This window comes from Arachis ipaensis, chromosome B9 (genome assembly GCF_059453495.1).
Source record: "Arachis ipaensis isolate K30076 ecotype BB chromosome B9, ASM5945349v1, whole genome shotgun sequence".
NCBI lineage: Eukaryota > Viridiplantae > Streptophyta > Magnoliopsida > Fabales > Fabaceae > Arachis > Arachis ipaensis.
Genome location: NC_142444.1, coordinates 113,587,546 through 113,607,670, shown reverse-complemented (window position 1 = coordinate 113,607,670; position 20,125 = coordinate 113,587,546). Strand labels below are relative to the sequence as shown.

Here is a 20,125-nt window from a genome sequence, read left to right as displayed (position 1 = left end):
AATGGTGTTTTGTGGGTCATCGTCGCTTCTTGAATCACGATCACAGATATAGACAGGACCGGAGTAGATTTGATGCAAAGGTAGAGGATAGATCCCACCTATCAAATTGATTGGCAGGGATATCTTGAGACAGTTGGAGGGTGTGCCAGTCTCACACAGCAAGGTGGGAGCGGTGGGCGGTAAAACAAGGCGCGGACAGCAGACCGTGGTTCAAGACGAGTCTCCCTGGAAAAAGAGGAGTATATTCTTTGATCTCTCATACTGGGAGAACAACGAATTATGCCACAACCTTGACGTGATGCACATAGAGAAGAATGTATGCGACAACATTGTCTTCACCATGTTGAACGAGAGTGGTAAGTCCAAAGACCACCTAAGGGCTCGAAAAGATCTCCAGTTGATGGGAATCAAGCATGATATATGGCCACTTGAAGGTGGAAAGTATCCCTCTGCAGTCTTTACCATGTCAAATCCACAGAAGGATGTCTTTCTTAGGACTATCAAGAATATGGTCTTTCCATACGGGTACTCTAGCAACATCTCTCGTTGTGTTGATTTAAAACAGCGCAAGTTATCGGGCTTGAAAAGTCATGACTGCCACATTCTAATGGAACATCTATTGCCAATTGCGTTAAGACACGTATTGCCCACCCAAGTGTCCACCGTCTTGGCTCAGTTATCAACCTTTTTTCGGCTACTATGCAGCAAATCCATAGATCCTCATCAACTCCCTATCCTTCAGGATCGTGTAGTCTACACTCTATGCCACATGGAGATGATATTTCCACCTTCCTTTTTTATAGTCATGGTTCATCTAACGGTTCATTTGGTCGCAGATGCACGCCTTGGTGGCCCAGTGCATTACTGGTGGATGTACCCAATTGAGAGGTAAAAATCTACTTGATATTCTTGATAATGTTTTTGAAGATAGCCGGCATCTATAATTTTACGTGTTATGTTCTCGAAGGTACCTATGTCGTCTCAAGCAGTACGTGCGTAATAGGGCACAACCGGAGGGATCTATTGTAGAGGGCTACTTATCAGAAGAGATTCTCATATTCTGTTCAAGATATTTAGATTCACACCAGTAATCGAGAAGACGATGAGCCATACATCCTAGCATCTGAGGCGCGTCTTGTGTTCTACGTGGAGGATAAGGTGGACAACGGATAGAGTGTAGTAGTCCATGTGATGCCAAGAGATTTGTTTGACATGGACGAAGATTATGAACAATGTGAGGTCGACTTTCACCCCCAGTTCTGTATGACTAGCTTGCCTGAATTTGATGTCGAAGGCTTGCGGTTGACAAGAGATGAGGTTTTAGAGGAATCCACTCATGACGTGGTTAAGAATTGTGATGAGGCCGCCGATTCCTAAAATACATTTCTCCATGATGGTAATATATCTCATATTCACGGGATTTCATGCATATATACTACTGTCATGATTCACCTAGGAGAGATAGTGGATTGTATTCTAGTCATTTAATTATCAGAAAAGATATCTAGATTGAGTTATTTCTTATTATTTAAAACTTATCCACTCATATAAAGCTCTATTATTTGACTGGGTTCTGATATAAATCGATTTTATCTAACTGTTGCCTCTCATATAAGATTTCCTACAATCACATTTTTTTAATTGTCCCTGTACGTTCGTTCTATCTCCGTTGCCTATCAGGGAAATTGGAGAGCCGAGACTTCTATCTCATTACCAGAAGCCGTTGGTTCGCAGAGAAAATGATAGAGGCATCTCCATTCTCTTCGTTGGACCACGCAACATCCTTTGTAAGGCAGTTGTGGTTCAAAGAGTCAAGTATACAGTCATGGCTGGATGCCTTTTCTGGACAAAGTCATCTCTATCGAGCCATTGGTCATGCGCCGGCTTCTCTGATGAGGGTTTGTTTGCTGATTCCCAATTTATTAGTATGTGTTTCCTTGTCATATTCTTTGTTGAAACCCATTTCACTGTGGTTATGTTAAATTTATAGGAATTGTTTCAATGGGACCGAAAGTACCGAGCTAAATTTGGGTTTGATTTTATAACAAGTACGAAATTGTGGTTCTCATAGAAAATACTTGATGAGGCAAAGGTAATACTTCCTATTTTACCTTTCGATTTCTCTAATTTATACAACATCTCTCTATCTATGTGGCTAAATTCCTACCTTGCACTGTTTTGGTAAAATTGGTACAAGTGAAACAGTTTTGCATTTATGCGTGCATTTTTTGTCATCCCATATTGATTAGAATTAAACAAGCCGAGTTACCATTGAGGATGGATATTTAATTCTATTTTTTAGATCAGAGTAAACTCTATTTCCCCTTGCTAGAAGAAATTTAGTTGCTTTAAGTTGTCTGCTAATATCTACCACATACAACTATGTGCGGGTTTAAATTTACTCAAATTTAATTGCTTGTATTGGCATGATGTGAGCTGGCTCAAGACAGCACCCAATTATTCAGTATGGCAAGTGATTTCCTAATTCACTCAGTATTGTAAAAGATTACTAACATATCCCTACAAGTTTCAGGTGGTCCATGATATATTTTGACCGTGATAACATGTATCTCACCATTTGAAACCAAAACTAAATAAAATGGAGTTGAACTTAACAAACTAGCCCTTCGGACAAATCCAGGTGGATGGATACTTGGATCATAAATACAATCTCAGTTAAAAATCCCATTTAAGAATGCTTTCTTAAGATTGAGTTGTTTAAGAGGCCAGCCTTTGAAAAGTGTAATTGATAAAATAATTATAGTGGTAGAGGAAAGAATTATTGGACTACAAATTTAGAGACACCCATTTTCCACCAATCTATGTTTGTATTTCTTTATGGAGTTTAGGTGCACGATTCACTACAAAGAGCCACTTGCAAGTTGGAACCTATAAAAATGGGATTCGGGTAAGTTGAGACCAATGCATGGTCTTATTTCTCATAAAAAAAACTCGTGGTCTTCTTTCATTGCTTGAAGCTTGAGATAAGAATCTAATACTTGTGAGAGAGTTTACGATGGATTTTGAATAAGATCAGAATTATTTGTTGATGCTAGTGATAAGAATTATGGGCGAGATCTTGTTGTCCTTATTATCTTTTTTGATTGATAATTGGTTTCTGTGTACTTTCCTTTTTCTTCTGCTTCTTATTTATAGTATTAATAATAAATATTTTGTACAGACACGCTATTAAAATACTCTGGTCGTTGAACTGGATATTGCATCACGGGAGGAATTCAAGCTCATAGAACATGGCCTTGAACGACTATGGGACAGTAAGAAATACATTATATATGCAATGGTAATATAATAGGATTGTATATCACACTCTAATATATCAATTGTTCCTTTGTGTTTGGATATGATGCTGGACTCTCAGGGTTATCTCGACCAAAGATCCAAGAGGCATCCGAAGAACCAGGAGAGGTGGTTCCAGATTCGATGGATAAAGAGGACGTTGTCTCCTCCGATGGGTCCGATGAGGCTGTTTCTGCCGGTCAAAATGGTTTCATGCTGTCCTATGACCTTAATAAAACGCCAGAAGAGAATGAATATCCTTACAGTGGAATGTCTCCTGAAAAGAAGAATGCATGACACTTGGCTATGTGGGTAACACGGTACTTGAATCCTTGAGGACAGTGCTTTAGTTTATTTGATGAATTTCAATTGAAGTGATTTGGGAAAGTCGAACCTTGTTCATTGATTTTGTCGTGACTCTATAACTTCTCAGATTGTTATTAGAGATTATTCTTGTTGGACAGTTTATCATGTTTGAGAACTTAGGGAATGTGATATTTAGGCAAGAACGGTTTAGTTGTTTTGTTAATTTTTGGGGGGTGAATAATTAATGAATTAGATTTATCACTGTTCCGTGTCACAATGAAGGCCCTCGAGTCTCTATTTTATATAAATTTCATTCGCTGGTGTTTATAATTTTGTTTCTACGGCTTACCTTGTGTTCAATCCGTATCATGGGCATATGGAGTTTGAGAAAAGTAGGTTTTGTTAAATTTAGCTTAATCAGCATTCTACCACTTCCTAATAGCATAGTTTCATTTTAATCGATATTAATAAAGTGCTTCTAACTCTAAAGATTATCATAATTGATGGAAATGGAACTAATTGTACCAACTCCAAAACTGATATAGTTTAAAATTATCTTCTGAAAATATTTTCCAATAAGCACAACTAATAAGAATTGTATTTGGAAAATAATTTTTTAAGAGCTAAAATATTATAATAAATATAAATATATGAATTTTTGATCTTTTTGGTCAAATTATATTAAAAATTGTTCTATTATAATAATATTAATAAAAATAAGATTATTGAGAATATTTAAAAACAGTACTAAAAGAATCTGTTGAATGAATAAGTTAAAAATAAATACAAAAAGTTAAATTTAAAATTATCTTCTAAAAATATTTTTCAATAAGCACAACTAATAAGAATTGTATTTAGAAAATATTTTTTTAAGAGCTAAAATATTATAATAAATATAAATATATGAATTGTTGATCTTTTTGGTCAGAGTATATTAAAAATTGTTCTATTATAATAATATTAATAAAAATAAGATTATTGAGAATATTTAAATAGAGTACTAAAAGAGGCTGTTGAATGAGTAAGTCAAAAATAAATACAAAAAATTTAATTTAATATTATCTTTTGAAAATAATTTAATTAATAATTTTTCAAAACAAGCACTTTATAGCCAAAGTCAATGCATATCGAATCCATTAGATTTAAATTATGGGATGTCAAGAAAACATGTTTTAGAAATTTTTATTATGACTAACCCCTATACTGTACTATTTAATAATAATAATAATAATAATAATAATAATAATAATAATAATAATAATAATAATATTATTATTATTATTATTATTATTATTATTATTATTATTATTATTATTATTATTATTATTATTATTAATTTAAAATTTAGAATATCAACCCACCTATTATTAATTTTGCTTTAAAATGCTATATTAAGGATTTAGGTTTTCACAAATTCAAAGACCCACGAAATTAAACAAGAACTCCTTTTTTGAAATACCCCAGCTCCGCTATTAGTAAGTTACTCTGCTTCTCAATCCTTATTCCCCAGCCGTAACTCGAAGACATTGAACGAAGGAACCCCTCCCCAATAGAAGCTCTCACAACTCGCGCTCCAACGAGGGATCCTCAGCTCGCGCCGGACCTGGGTCTCCATAAGCTCCCGGTCGCTCAGGCCTCTCCTCACAGCTTCCAGTCGAGATCAAGGTTGGCCCATCCTCTCTACTTCGGTAACCCTCCCTCCTTCTAACAATCTAACTTTTGATCTTAAAATAATTTATTACAGTAGTAGCTCATATATTATGAATGAAATCTATATTGTTCTTTTCACCGTAACCTTTTTTTTCTTTTGGGTAAGAGTTGTAATTCCAGTCATCACCTCAAGCTTGTTTTGGGCACTATTCTGACCTGAAGTTTCATCAAAAATTTGTGGAAACTTATTAGGTAATGGGAAGCTTTAACTGCCTAGGATTTTAAATAACTAATTAAAGGAAATTAAATATGGTATTTTATTGCCTAAAACAATTGAAACTGATGATGAGTTCCCTTGGGCAGTGATGACTAACATAAACCCTAATAAAAGGCTTGAAATCATGCTAATTATGAGCTTCATTTGATCACTGTTTCTTCTATATGGTTTTGTATCTTTTCTTTTTTGTTGAACAACGAGAACATGATTTTATCGAGAGTTAAAAACAAAGTAGTTTAAACATAGGTCAAAGCTTGATTGTTTAGTTTATTTATTATAGATTTAATTATTTTATTATGAGAGATTTGATTATTTTAGTAGTTAATTATTTAATTAAAAAAATATAACATATGATTATTAATTTAGTTTTTTTTTTTTGGTATATTATTTTTTGAGTGTATAATGGTATACTTAGGATTGATTTGAGTTGTAAGAAACTGAATAAGTAACCATAAAAGTCATAACTTGATTTCCACAATTTTATATTAACACCGTATATTAAAATAGTAAAATTGAGAAATGATTATAGCTAACACTCTAGGACATGCATGAAATAATCAATGGAAAGAGCTAATTAAATTGGGAGAGGTGATGAGTAATTTATATGCTTTTCGTTGTTCAAGCCTGTACCTAAAATATGACATTAATATATATAGCCATTTGGTTTGTATTTTGATATGTGCGTGGTGTTTTTTTAATAGTGTTGTCTCCCTAAGATTTAATGGATCGGTCATATCTACCTATAGGCATTTCATCGTATATATTTCAAATATTCCCTGTATATTTGGTACAACATGTTCTTGGAACTTATTTAGTCACTTGTTTTCTTAAATAAATATATTAAATTATTTAGTCACTTAGCCTTAAACAGTGTACGTGATATTTGAAACTGAAAGCTGTATATGGAACATAGCAACTAATTTGGAGTTGCCCTTTGCAATTGCTACAATCTTGAATGTACGTGGTGCTTTTTTTGTTGAAATGGTTGGGAGTATCTTAGAGTCCTGGGCAGAACTTATAGTCTCACATGTATGTAATCTCATATCTATATTTAAATTTGTGGTTTCTATATGGATTAGTCAATGAATTATATTTCAATTTTGGATGTAACAAATTTACCAAAACAGAATGATATGTGCTTTGACTCTTCTTGGTTCTAATTTGTTATTTGGTTGAAACAAGCGCCCATTATCTTCTAAGATGGCTAGAAAAGGTCGTTTCATGAAAAAATCGAAAGTAGGACCAGGATGTCAGCGACTACAAACGGCTCCGCCTCCGGCCTCTGCTACCCACCGCGATGACTCTGAAATTCTCCTGAACAGTGGTGATAGTGTCCCTCCAACTTCACGCCTGTTCCTTTCGCCGCGCAGTGTACCAAGGCCTGCTCCACAAACGAGCACAACTACCATTCAGAACTCGGAGCCAAGCCGTGTAAACTCTATGGATAATGCCAATGATGTAGATTCTGTTGATCAAGAAGCTGATGACTCCTTTGTCAATTCTAGAGCTCAAAATCGCAAAGAACGCAAGACTACAGAGTTTTGGAAAGTCAGGATAATCGGTAATTTAGCTATTAAATTTTATGTGTTCAACATGATTTACACTCTTGGTGATTATTCTTATTCTCGCATGCTGTCCACTACGGATACACATAAGATATTATGTTTGGCTTTTAGATTCTGATGGCACAATCAAGCCAGCAAGACTAAGCGTGAGGGAGGCTATGGAATGGCCTAACGGTAGAAAGATCGTGCTCAGGTTCAACAAGGCAAAGCAAGCAATTGGAAACGAGCCTGGACTGTTGAGTGGCGTGCTTGGTCTGCTAGGATCTGACTTTGGAAAATTTCCTATCTGTGAGGAAAGTTGGCATAAGATTACCACTAAGGACAAAGTTTATAACGAATGTGTCAAGGTAAAAGTTTATGTCCCCTTTGAAATAAATCTGCCTTATTTTTACAACTTTTGACAAATTGTTGTTATCTGTATAGCAAATTTTTCACATTGATGAAGATAGTGAAAGAACTATCAAGAAAAATATTTTGAAAAGTATGGGAAAATCCTGGAAGGAGACAAGGCCGAGGTTGTATAATGCTTATTTCGAGCCAACGTTCACGACTGAACAAAATATTGAGAACCGTCCGCCAGGAATCGATCGAGAGCATTGGAGATGGTTCCTTGACTATCGCGCCAAACATGAAACGAAGGTAATCTAGTATATCATTGGAACACAACTTTTATGTAAATTATTGTTGCATTGAATCTTTTTAAATCATCTTATAATCGCCTTTTGTCTCTACTGGACCAATAGAAGAAGTGCAAGAAAAATGCGAAAAATCGATCAAAACAACAATATACCCACACTGGAGGTTCGAAAAGCTTTGCATGACGGATCAAAGAAGAGGTACTTTACTTATTTTGTTCACTCTTTGGACTATTTCCGTGACTTGAGGTTGCCTTGATTGTGTGGAAAACGGTAATGGCATAAAATTTGTTGATACAGTCGGAACAACTAGGGAGAATATTCGGTAGAGGGGAGTTATGGATCACAGTGCACAAAAAAAGGATGGCCCCTAAATGAATGATGAAGCAAGAGCAATCGGTGTAAGTACCACTACTTATAATTGATCGATAAAGTTATGACCTCAAATAGGGTTGTAGTCTACTTTTCTATGTTATTTTATTTTTGTTCCTGTTTAATGAATGGTTTGATACTCTATGTTAAAATGGACTAAGAGACTTTTACAATTCATATTCCAGCTTACTTTAATTTTCATTGCTAATTTACCTGTTATGTTTTTAGACTTTTTGAACTTCGACGTAATTTGGAAATAGTTGGGATAGAATTTGAATGATTGATTTTCATTTATCCGTTACAGCTAGTTATAGTGGTTGGCATCCTATGTTATCATTTGGTGTGTTCTTGACATGAGATGGACCCATCAACAAAATTGTTGTATTTACTAATTTGTGTCTGTAGAAAATAATTGAGGAGATTGAGCAACAGGATGAGTCATATAGGGTGTTGTCTCAAAATGATTCCATTGCTCAGGTTTTCGAAAAAGAGAAATCGGGTAGAGTACATGGTGTGGGTTTTGGACCGACTCCTAGTCAACTCTTCTGTCCAAATTCACATGGGCCTGGCAACGGAGTCCAACTAGAGGAGACTCAGAGGAAGCTGCTTGAACTGCAGGCAGAGCTGCAAGGCGAGAAGTTGAAGAGGAAGGCAATGGAGGATGAGGCAGTAGCAGAGAAGAAAAAGATGAAGGCGATGGAGAGTGCTCTGATTTATCTGTTTCAACGGTAGGGTGAGGAACTGCCACCAGACATCGCTGCGTTTCGTGGAATGATAGAGTGAATACTAGAATATTAGGATTGGAGATATGTTGCATTGAAGCAAACATTTTATTGAATTAGATTGAGCAACTCTTTGAAAGAGATTTCTTTTTGTTCGTATTTTGATGGATATATATATTTCCTGTTTTGCTTATATCTCGATTTTGTTTTTGATACAAGTTTAGATTCTAAGGTTGAAAATATTCAATCTTTAAAATAATAAAATATATAAGAAGAATTATAAAAAATCATTGAATAATATTTTAAACCAATTTGGCGTGTTTTATTGAAAGACCCAAATTTTCATTTTTTTTTTTAAATTTCTGTTAACATAGCGGCGGTTTTAAACCGCCTCTATTTTAGTTCAATGATTGTAGAAACTATTATATTTGGCGGCGGTTTGTAACCGCCGGCATCTTTGACAGAAACTACATTAGTATTTAACGGCCGTTTTAAAACCGCCGCTAAACGTTCGGCCAGTCAGACATATCGATAAAAATTGCGGCGGTTAAGAAACCACCGGTAAATATGAGGGAAATCGTGTCAGTAGAATTCAGCGGCAGTTTTCTGTTGTTGTGCCGCAAGATTTTGATTTAGCGGCGGTTATGCCAGCGATTGTTGGAAACCGCCACTAAATCCAATCCCAACACCCATATCTATGGTAGTCCGGTTAATCGCCGAAAATGATTTTGCGGCGGTTTTAAACCGCCGCTAATTCATAAAAAAACCGCCGCCAATTCCCGCCTCCCTTGTACATTAATGTCCTTTTAGACTTAGGATTGTTTCATTGTACCGGGAATTAGAAATTTCGGTTTGATTTTAGAAGTATAAAATACAAATTTGATTAATTTAATAAGAAGATTAAAATATTCCTTCTAAGATTAATTATAAAAAAACTAAAATATTCTATTAGAGTTAACGTTTAAATGAATTAGACAATAGAAATTTTAATTTGATTTTAAAATATAAAAATATTCTTGTAGTAAATTTTAAAAAAAATAAAATATTCCTTTTTGGATTAATTGTAAATTACTAGTATGTCTTTTAGGACTAAAGTTGTTTAATTGAATTAGAAAGCAAAAATTTGAATTTTTTATTTTAAAATACTAAATGCCCTATTTATTAATATTAGAATGAAATTTCAACCTAATTCTTTTTTATTTTTATGAAAAACAATCCGATTCATACAAAAAAATTCTATCTTAGTCTTTGATTTTGTTTTTTCGTGAGACAATATAGTCCCTACGTCATCTCTACTATTAATTCATAATAAAAAATTATTTATTTAGCACGTTATAAGATGATAACTGATAAATTCATTTGTACATTAAATGTCATACTATTATTATCGAATTAGTCATCATGAATTTATTTATTTCTGGTCACTCAAACAATACATCATTTTAACGTCAAATTAACTAAAAATCTATTTGTTAAGAATATATTTGTCTTATTTACTTGTGTATATATGAACATATTGTGTTCAAACATCACTCTAGAACATGTTATTTATCTTGCCATATCGCTAAAATAATCTAGAATTTGCATCTAGCATCTTCCATTACTATTTTGCTGTTAAGGCGAGATTCCTCTATTTTATTCTAATGAGAGGCAACTATTATTGTGCTCTTAAATCAATTGTGATCTCGTACAAAATTTCTCATATAATAATTTTATCTCTTTTAAATAACTTTTTTATTCCTATAATATTCATTATATTATTATTTCTTTTTTAATAAATGCTTATATGTTTGATATAATAAGTATAAATCAATTAATAAATTATTCAAATTCAAAAGTATCATTTATTATGAAAATAAATAAAAAGTTCTCAGTGTAATTTTTAAATAAACAAATAAAAAATTATGCAATTAAAAACAAAGAATTAATAGAGTACTCTACCAGTAAATCATATTCATAACAACGTGTAAAATGTAACAATTATTATAAAACAAGGGAATCGGGAGTATAAGAGACTCCAAATCCTAATTATAATTATATATCACAGAATTATTATTTTAAAAAATATATTACTAATTTATTAATTGTGTTCCAATTTTTATGAATATTCTTTGTTCTCAACTACATTATTTTTTTTATTTATATACTTAAAATTACATTGCAGACTATTCACTTATTTTCATAATAAATAATATTTTTAAATTTAAATAATTTCTTAATTAATTCATACTTATTATCACATACATTTAAGCATTTATTGAAAGAATATTAAAATAATGAATATCATAACGATAAAAAGAAAAAGTGATTTGGGAAAATATTGTATGAGAAACTTTTTCAGAAGATCACTTGTAATTTAAGAGCACAACAATAGTTGCCTCTCATTACTTGTAGATGAGTTTCTTTTAAGATCACAAAAGAAAAATAAGGTCATTTGAATAAAAATTAGAAAAGAACCATCTAGAGTAAAATAGAGCGAAAAAGATAAATAGGTTCATAGCCAATTTAATGTTAAAATGATGTCATTTTCTCTGGGTGAACATAAATAAATAGGCCGTTAACTAATTTAACAGTGATATCAAGGCACTATAATGTGCCAACTAAAACAATTTTAAATTCTAAATTTTTAAAAAGGATAAGTATTGTTTTGGTTCCTCACGTTGAGGGTCGGAATCGAATTCGTCTCTAACGTAATTTCTGATTTAAAATCATTCTTAATGTTTTTTTTTTCGTATTAAAATCGTCTTTTTTAATAAAATTTTTAATTTTATTTCTAAACTACCACTACTTTAATAAAACCACCGAATCAAGCCCACCACCACAGCGCCACCGTGACCACCTTTCCCCTACTCCCCTTTCTTCTTCCTCTTCTCTCATCTCTTCTTTGTCCCCTTGTCCCACTCTCCTCTCCTCTGCTATCGAACAGCCACCGCGCCCCTCAGTGACGGCGTTGCCACCCAACCTTCGCCACTGCGCCCTTACCGGCGTCCCAACCTGTCACCACCCCCTGTCCGAACCCTAACCCAGCCAACCACCCCCGCGACCCTCTACCCTATTCTCCCCCTCGCGTCTCCTCTCAGCGTCGAACCACCATCGCAAACCAACCTCCCCATGGTCGAACCACTGACCCGTAGCCTCCACCATCGACGAGCCATGGCGACCCAACCCAGCGCCGCCGCGGCATCCAGGCCCTCCCCTTCGTGTGAAGCCCTTTCCCCTTTCCCTTGCTCCATCGCTCCTCCCACTGTCTTCGAAGGTTAGAACAGGGCAAAATTCCTGTTTCCATTTCACTACGTATTGACTTTTGCCACGTCACCAGCGCCACCACCAGGCCAACTAAGTTGCTCCGCCCGTTCCTCACCACCATGTTTCCTTCTCCTTCCCTGCTCCAATTTTCTGCTTTTCAGATCTCAATTTTTTTCTCTTCTGTTTATTATGTTGGTGTTGGTGTTGGTGGAGGAGAGGGAGGAGGGGAAGTGGAAGAAGCCGGAGAAGAAGAGGAAGAAAATGAAGAGGAAGGGGAAGTGGTTTTGCTGTTTTTGTTGTTGCATTTGAATTTTGCTTCTTTTTTTTCTGCATCTGTTGAATTTTGCTGTTGAATTTGTTTCTTTTTCTACCTCTGTTTCTGATTTTTCTATTTTTTATTTTGCTATTGAATTTGGTGGTGGTGGTGGTGGTGGTGGTGGTGGTGGTGGTGGTGGTGGTGGTGGTGGTGGTGGTGGTGGTGGTGGTTCTGGTGGTGGTGTTGGTACTGATTGTGGTGTTGGTGTTGGTGTTGTTGGTGGTGGTGGTGGTGGTGGAGGTAATTGTGCTGTTAGTGGTGAGGGTATTTTTGTCCAAAAAAATTAAAAGGACGATTTTAATACGAAAAAAAACGTTAAAGATGATTCTAAATCAGAAATTACGTTAGGGACAGGTTCGATTCCGACCCTCAACGTGAAGGACCAAAACAATACTTATCCCTTTCTAAAACAAATTAAACAAATTTAATTTTAAAAATGGTATTTTAGTCTTTTAGAATGAATTTCAAATTTTTTTTTGTTTAATTAAACAATATTAATTCTAAAATAGCATTTTAGTCTTTAAAATTAATCTTAAACAGGGTATTTTTGTCTTTTAAAATAAAATTCAAATTTCTACATTCTAATTCATTTAAACAATATTAGTTCTAAAGGAGTATTTTAGTTTTTTATAATTAATATTGAAAGGGATGTTTTAGTCTTTTAAAATGAACTAAACTAGTATTTTTAGACTTTGTAATCACAAAAAGTTATTTTATTTTTTTAAATTTTTTTCTTAAAGAAAATTTTTAATTTGAAATATAATTAAAAAATTAACCTTAAAAATTATTTTAATCTTTTAAAATTAAATAAAAAAATTTTACATTAAATAATATATTTAAAAATATATATAATAAATACTAATACAGATAGTATATTCAAATGTCATCTTTTTATTCGTCTATATTTTTCATCGTATCAATTTGTATTAGTTAACTACTGTTGATTTATTAAGTATTAACTAGAAATTTGAGTTTCGGGTCTTTAAGATGAAATCGTTACAATACAAGATTGCTCCTTTATGGATCTTTTGAGTGAGTTAGATTTTTTAGTATGACCTTACTTGATATTAGTGGTTCGATTTTTTTTTTAGAAAAAAACAAAACAAAAAAACAAAAATAAGAAAAAGAAATTCTGGTTGAAACTTCACATAAGGTCCACCAATTATTTGTATCATCTTCTCCCCAAGTATAGAGCAAGACAACAAACGAGGGGCCATCTTAATATAATGCAAAATTAATTAAATCATAGACCAAAAGACAGAAAATTCACCTATGAGGTTTTCCGTAGACCCCTATTGTTAACAATGTTCTTGGTAGTGGTAGCAACCTGAAGTGATCTAGATCTGTGTTTGCTCTTCCTAGTGCAGAAAGAATCAAACACCATTTCATAATGTAACTGGCATGCTGATTAAATATATATTTTAAATTATGCAAGGTTTGAAATATGGAGTATGGTGTTGGCATGTTAGGGTCTACCATTTTCCTTGATTTGTTTACATGTGTTTGCTTTATTTTTCTTTAACGTAAACCTAAGGATATCTTGGCCAATAGGTTGGTCTTTAAATGGATGTGGAAAACGAGGTTTTGGCTTCATCATTATGTGTTTACGGGGACAACAGCGATAATCCAGCAATATACCTGATCCAATGAAATTTATTAGTTATTTTGTTAATATTTGATCAATTTTAAATATTAAAATAAAATAAAATTTTAAACTATAATTTCTAAATTTTAAATTTAAATAGTATAAAGATAAAATATTAATCTAAAATATTAACTAATATTAATAAAAACTATTAATTTCGAATATTTTTCTAACAGTCCTGTTACACATACAAATTTTTTTGGCAAACAAATCCAAACAAGTTAACTCTAATCCAACAAAACCCACTTACATAACGCGCGTGTGAAATCACGCCGTTCCTCCTCCAACGTTTGTATCGCGCATTGCTCCTTCTCCTCCTCCTTCTTTGTTGCGCTCCTCCTCCTCTTTCTTTGCATTTCTTCTTTTTCTTCGCGTATTTCATCCTCTTCATCATTCTTTTTATTGTTGTTGTTGTTGCTGCATTTTTTTCCTCCTTCTCTTTCTATTGATTTTGCAACATTATATATATTTTTTTTGTTTAATTTTTTTCTCCCAAGAAGAATTATGAGAAAATGAAATAAAAAGATGAAGAAAAAGAAGCAGCAGATGAAGAGGAGGCCGGAGTTTTGAATTATGCATAACTTATCAGTACAAATACATTGAAATTTTTTAGCAATTCACATAAATGTCTTAATTTTACACCGAAATTTGCTACAAATACATAAAAATATTTTCTTTAATGCTGCATTTTTTTCTTCTTCTTCTTTTCCTTATTTCTTTCTTTCTTTTAGTTGAATGAATGTAGGTTCATCCTCTTCCAAGTAATTTTGTAGCATCATGTGTTTTTTTTCTTCTTTGTTTGATTTTTTGTTCTTATTCTTGTTAAGAGAGTAAAACAAGAAGAAACTTGAGAAGGTAAAAGAAGAAAAAAAGAAGAAGACGATGACGACGACGACGATGATGATGATGATGATGATGATGATGATGATGATGATGAGTTTTGAATTATACAGAACTTATCAATACAAATACATAAAAAATTCTTAACAATACACATAAATATCTTAGTTTTACACCAAAATTTGCTACAAGTAGTCAAATACACAAAAATATTTTCTTTAATGCTGCATTTTTTCTTCTTCTTTTTCTTTTCTTATTTCTTTTTTTTTTGGATGAATGAATGTAGGTTCATCGTTTTTCAAGTAATTTTACAGCATTACGTGTTTCTTCTTCTTCTTTGTTTAATTTTTTTTTTTTGTTTTTATTCTTGTTAAGAGAGTAAAATAAGAAGAAACTTTAGAAAGTAAAACAAGAAGAAAAAGATGAATAAGAAAAAAAAGAAGATGATGATTGTAACACCCTCACTATCAGAATGTCACGCTTCCGGCAGCGCTACTCTGATAGAAAGAAGTATTACGACGACTTCATATACTTAATAATAAAATAGGAGCCTTTGACTCGAAATAGTATCACTGTTCTTTTTATAAACCGGGAAAAGAATACTTTTTAAATAAAACAAAACAAGCATATACATGTACAAAAACAACTATTACATAATAAAATATATATACAAATCATACAACTCATATTCCTCTTACATAATATAATATTGATGGCGAGGGGTAAATAAATAAAAATTAAATAGCATTATCGACTAAGCGAAACGCAATACAACCCTTCGTGAGCTTTTTCATCCGTCTCTTGAAAAGGATAAAGCTGTAGGGGGGTGAAAACCTAACCACACGGTCTCACCACAGAGTTTCAGAGTTGTCATAATAAGATATTTAAAGAGAAATCTATTTAAGCTCAGTGATTATTGTTCGTCCTTTGAATCCTTTAAAAACCAACTAGTTATCCAAAAACCCTTTTCGAAAATCAATACCTAAATATCCAGAAATCCAAAACATTTCTTTTCTTATAAGAAAAATCTTATTCAGAAGCCAATCACAAATCATTCAACGCAATCATCAATTCAGCACCAAAGCTCATTCTCAAAAGTAGCACACCAGGACAAACACAGACAAAACAGACAAGAAAAGTACAGGTTTAGGTAGCAGTTAATAATAGTTTAACAATTAGGCAAACCAAAACAAATTCAAACCCAAGCAAAGAATACAAATGCGTATGATGCATGCCTGTCCTATGGCTAATGAGCTCATCTGTCGGTTATACGGCCAACCCGACAAGTCTGGTTTGCTAAATCCATGGACTGTCTCCCGACGCGCATCCCCATAAGTCTATGCATAGCTTTTTCTCATATATATATCAAATCGCTCAATGGGGGTACCATTCCTGGGAATTTATAAGTACCCGGTCACCCTTACGTCGTAGGGTCAACAGAGTATCAAGTCTCAACCTGGAGCAAGTGGTGGCAAGCCACTGCGTCTACCCAGAAAAACTCGTGTCTCAGATAATTCAAATTCATAAGCCATATGAATAATTCATTCAACATTCATCAATATCTAAGCCATTCTCAATATCATCATCATTCGTCAATCTATATCTCATTTCCAAATTCATTCAAAAATCATATTTCAAAGTCAATCCTCATTGTCCTTCTTTCCATTCCGTTCATCAACAATCCCAATCCAAAACATAATTCTTTTTTTTCTAAATAAATCAATCTTAAAACATATAATGTTTAAAACCAAATCTTTTTAAATAATTACTTCAAACAAAACTTCCAATTTTATAAAATTTCGGCAGCATCTCTTCTAAAACTCGGACTCTGCCACCCTTTTCGGGTCCCATCCAAACATTCCTCAAACCCTTTCTCAACCATTTTAAAATCTCAATCATTTTTCAAAAATAAATCTTTTCAAAATTAAACCAGCTCAAATATTAAATCATTTATAAAATCAAACTAATTCAAAATTAAACCGCTTCCAAAATTAATTCATTTTCATGATCAAGTTAACTTCAAAACCAAGAAAAACCACTTTTCATAATAATCAACTAAATAACTTTTCAAACTAATTTCTTTTCAACAATCACACGCCACTCAAGCAATCAAGCAAACAGTCATTCAGTCCAGTAAACAACCACATTCATAAGACAATCATAATCACAGACATATGTTTCTCACATTAAAATCTATTTATAACAACTCTATAAGATAAAATAAATTTTAAGAAAACCCCTACCTCAATTATTCGCAATCCACATAATTAAATGCGTTGAATTCCTTTTTCCCTCGGCTCATCATAGCAGCAGCCAAAACCGCAGTTCCAAACCATATTTACAGCAACCATAGCTACTCTAATTGCAACAAGAAATAACCGAAACTCAATCAAATCGCAAATAGCATCGCAAATCCTCAGCCACATAACAGAACAGCGACTAAAAGAGTTTCAAAGCAAGAACAACTTACTGTACTAGCAAGGAACTAAAGTACAGCGCAGCCGCAGCTTCAGCGGTTAACTCCGGCAAGCTCCAACGGCAGCGGCTTCAGCCCGCAACGAAAAAACTCACTACAACATTATCAAACATATAAGACTTAATCGATGACCCTTATGGTAACAGATTTCGACGGATAAGGAAGATAAAACAGAACAGGGCTAGAACTTACCAAGAAAACAGAAGCTTCAGTGGCGGTTTCTGACGGCAACAGCGACGGAGATGGCTCGACGGTGACGAAGGTGGCTTCCTTCCCTTCCATCCCGTTCTGGTCGCATTTCCCTCTTCTCCTCTAGTCAGATCTGTGTTAACGGCGGCTCGACAGTGGCGAAGAACGGCGACAGAAAGACCTCGACGACGACGACAACGACGCGAGCTCCACTGGCGACGACGCCTTCTTCTCCTCGCGCGGCTCTCTCTCTCGGTTCTGAGCTTCCTCACAATGGTGACGAATGGCACAGTGTTGGCTCAAGCTGAATGGTGGCAGTGCAGGCAGCAGGACGCGGTGGCGGTGGCGCAGCTGCAGCGGCGGTCTCCCTTTCCTCCTGCGCGAGTCTTCCTTCTTCTCCCTTTCTCTTCCTCAAGTCCTCTCTTCCCTCTTCTGCTCTCTCTCTCAGATCTCATAATATATATAAATAATCAAATGCAACTACTAAGCCAGTAAAATTCATCAAAATCCTTCCACAATAAAAGCTTTCATCGTCATCATCACAAGCACCAACAGCAACACCAAATTTAGTGCGTGTGGGTGCGACTGGATGGAGTACTCCTATATAATAATGATGATGATGATGATGATGATGATGATGATGATGATGATGATGATTAAATCAATGGTGCAAGAAGGCTATTAACAAAGCATGTTTCAAAAGCTACGGATAATGTCTATATAGCTAGGAGATCTGAGGGTTTAGAATTAGGGTAGTTTAGGTAATTTTAATAAAATTAGAGGTATAGAGTATTAATTAAAAATCTAATTTAATCCTTTAAATTTATTTTTAAAATATTATTTAATTATTAATTTGTTAATTGACTTTCAATCAAATATTTTAATTTAAAATTAGAGATAATATAATTAATTTTCTTTATCTGTAAAAATTGAAAGTATTAAATTCCGAAATTTTCATATATTTAAACCAAATCATATAAAATTCTTATTATTTTATAATTACTAAACTTTATAATTTAAATATAGAAAATACTTCAATAATTATTTCAAACTCAATTAATCAAAACTTACTTTAATTATCTTTAATAAAGAAATTTCTAAAATTAAAACTATAAATAAATAATTAAACTTGAAATTAATTTATAATAAAATTTTCAAAAATTTTGGGACTTACAATGATGATGATAAAAAAGAAAAAGAAGAAGCAGCAGAAGATGAGGAGGAGGAAGAAGAAGAGTTTTGAATTATGCAGAACTTATCAGTATAAATATACAACAAATTTTTAACAATACACATAAATATCTTAGTTTTACACCGAAATTTGCTACAAATACACAAAAATATTTTTTAATGTTACATTTTTTTCTTCTTTTTTTTCATATTTCTTTCTTTCTTTTAGTTGAATGAATGTAGAGTCATCTTCTTCTAAGTAATTTTGCAACATTATGTGTTTTTTCTCCTTCTTCTTTGTTTGATTTTTTTTGTTTTTATTTTTGTTAAAAGAGTAAAACAAAAAGAAATTTGAGAAGATAAAACAAGAAGAAAAAGTTGAATAAGAAAAAAAAGAAGATGATGATGATGATGATGATGATGATGAAGCAGCAAAAGATGAGGAGGAGGAAGAGGAAGAGTTTTGAAGTATGCAGAACTTATCAGCAGAAATACACTGAAATTTCTTAACAATACACAAAAATATCTTAGTTTTACGCTGAAATTTACTATAAATACACAGAAATATTTTTTTAATGTTGCATTTTTTTCTTCTTCTTCTTTTCGTTATTTCTTTCTTTCTTTTAGTTGAATTCATGTAGGTTCATCCGATCCTCTTCCAAGTAATTTTGCAGCATTATGTGTTTCTTCTTCTTTATTTGATTTTTTTGTTTTTATTCTTGTTAAGAGAATAAAACAAGAAGAAACCTGAGAAAATTCTGTGGCAAAAATTTTGGATCAGGCAACGTCATCAATATATATGGCAAAAATTCTACGATAACGATAACAATGATAAAGACGATAACGATAACGACGATACGTATAAGAAGAAGACGACGATGACTATAACGATGATAATCATAATGATGAACATGATGGAAGAGAAGGAGGAAAAAGAAAAAAGAGAAGAAAGTTCAATGAGAAAAAAGTGACGAAAAAGAAGGAGAAAAAGAAAAACGTGCAGTAAGGGCGCATGAATGTAAATGATTTGTTGGACTTATTTGGTTAAATGACTTTATAAGTGTCCAATTTAGTGCATTCTAAGCCGGCCAAAGTAGTCCGTTCAAATCAGAACCACAATAAAAAGTTTGGTTAAAAAAAGGATCTTGTTACATTATAAGTCTATCCTATTCCAAATTAACTTGCAATCCATATAAATATACTTTTTATAGAAAAAGAGCTACAAGAAACAAGGCAATGCAATAATGCAACAACAACATAAACGCGATCAGCAACGGTATAAACACAATCAGCAACAACACAAATGCAATCAATAGCAGTGCCAATCAAACTCTAAGCAAGAACGAGGATAATAAAAGAAATCTCAAACAACACTAAATACGATCAGTTAACTTCTCATGAGAGTGAGAACAAAAAACA

The 20,125-nt window shown here is 33.3% G+C and overlaps 2 protein-coding genes across 2 annotated transcripts; both read left to right on the top strand.

Annotated features, from left to right (window-relative positions):
• The first annotated feature begins 298 nt into the window (after positions 1–298).
• On the top strand, positions 299–3,594 carry LOC107617078 (uncharacterized). The gene is made up of 3 exons (XM_088499117.1): positions 299–888; positions 1,681–1,925; positions 3,380–3,594. The coding sequence occupies exons 1-3, from the start codon at positions 299–301 to the stop codon at positions 3,592–3,594; spliced, it is 1,050 nt and encodes a 349-aa protein (XP_088355243.1).
• A 2,917-nt stretch (positions 3,595–6,511) lies between these two features.
• LOC107618724 (uncharacterized) lies at positions 6,512–7,916 on the top strand. Its single transcript, XM_021110375.2, has 5 exons — positions 6,512–6,559; positions 6,713–7,091; positions 7,207–7,442; positions 7,519–7,734; positions 7,839–7,916. The coding sequence occupies exons 1-5, from the start codon at positions 6,512–6,514 to the stop codon at positions 7,914–7,916; spliced, it is 957 nt and encodes a 318-aa protein (XP_020966034.1).
• The last annotated feature ends 12,209 nt before the right edge of the window (positions 7,917–20,125 follow it).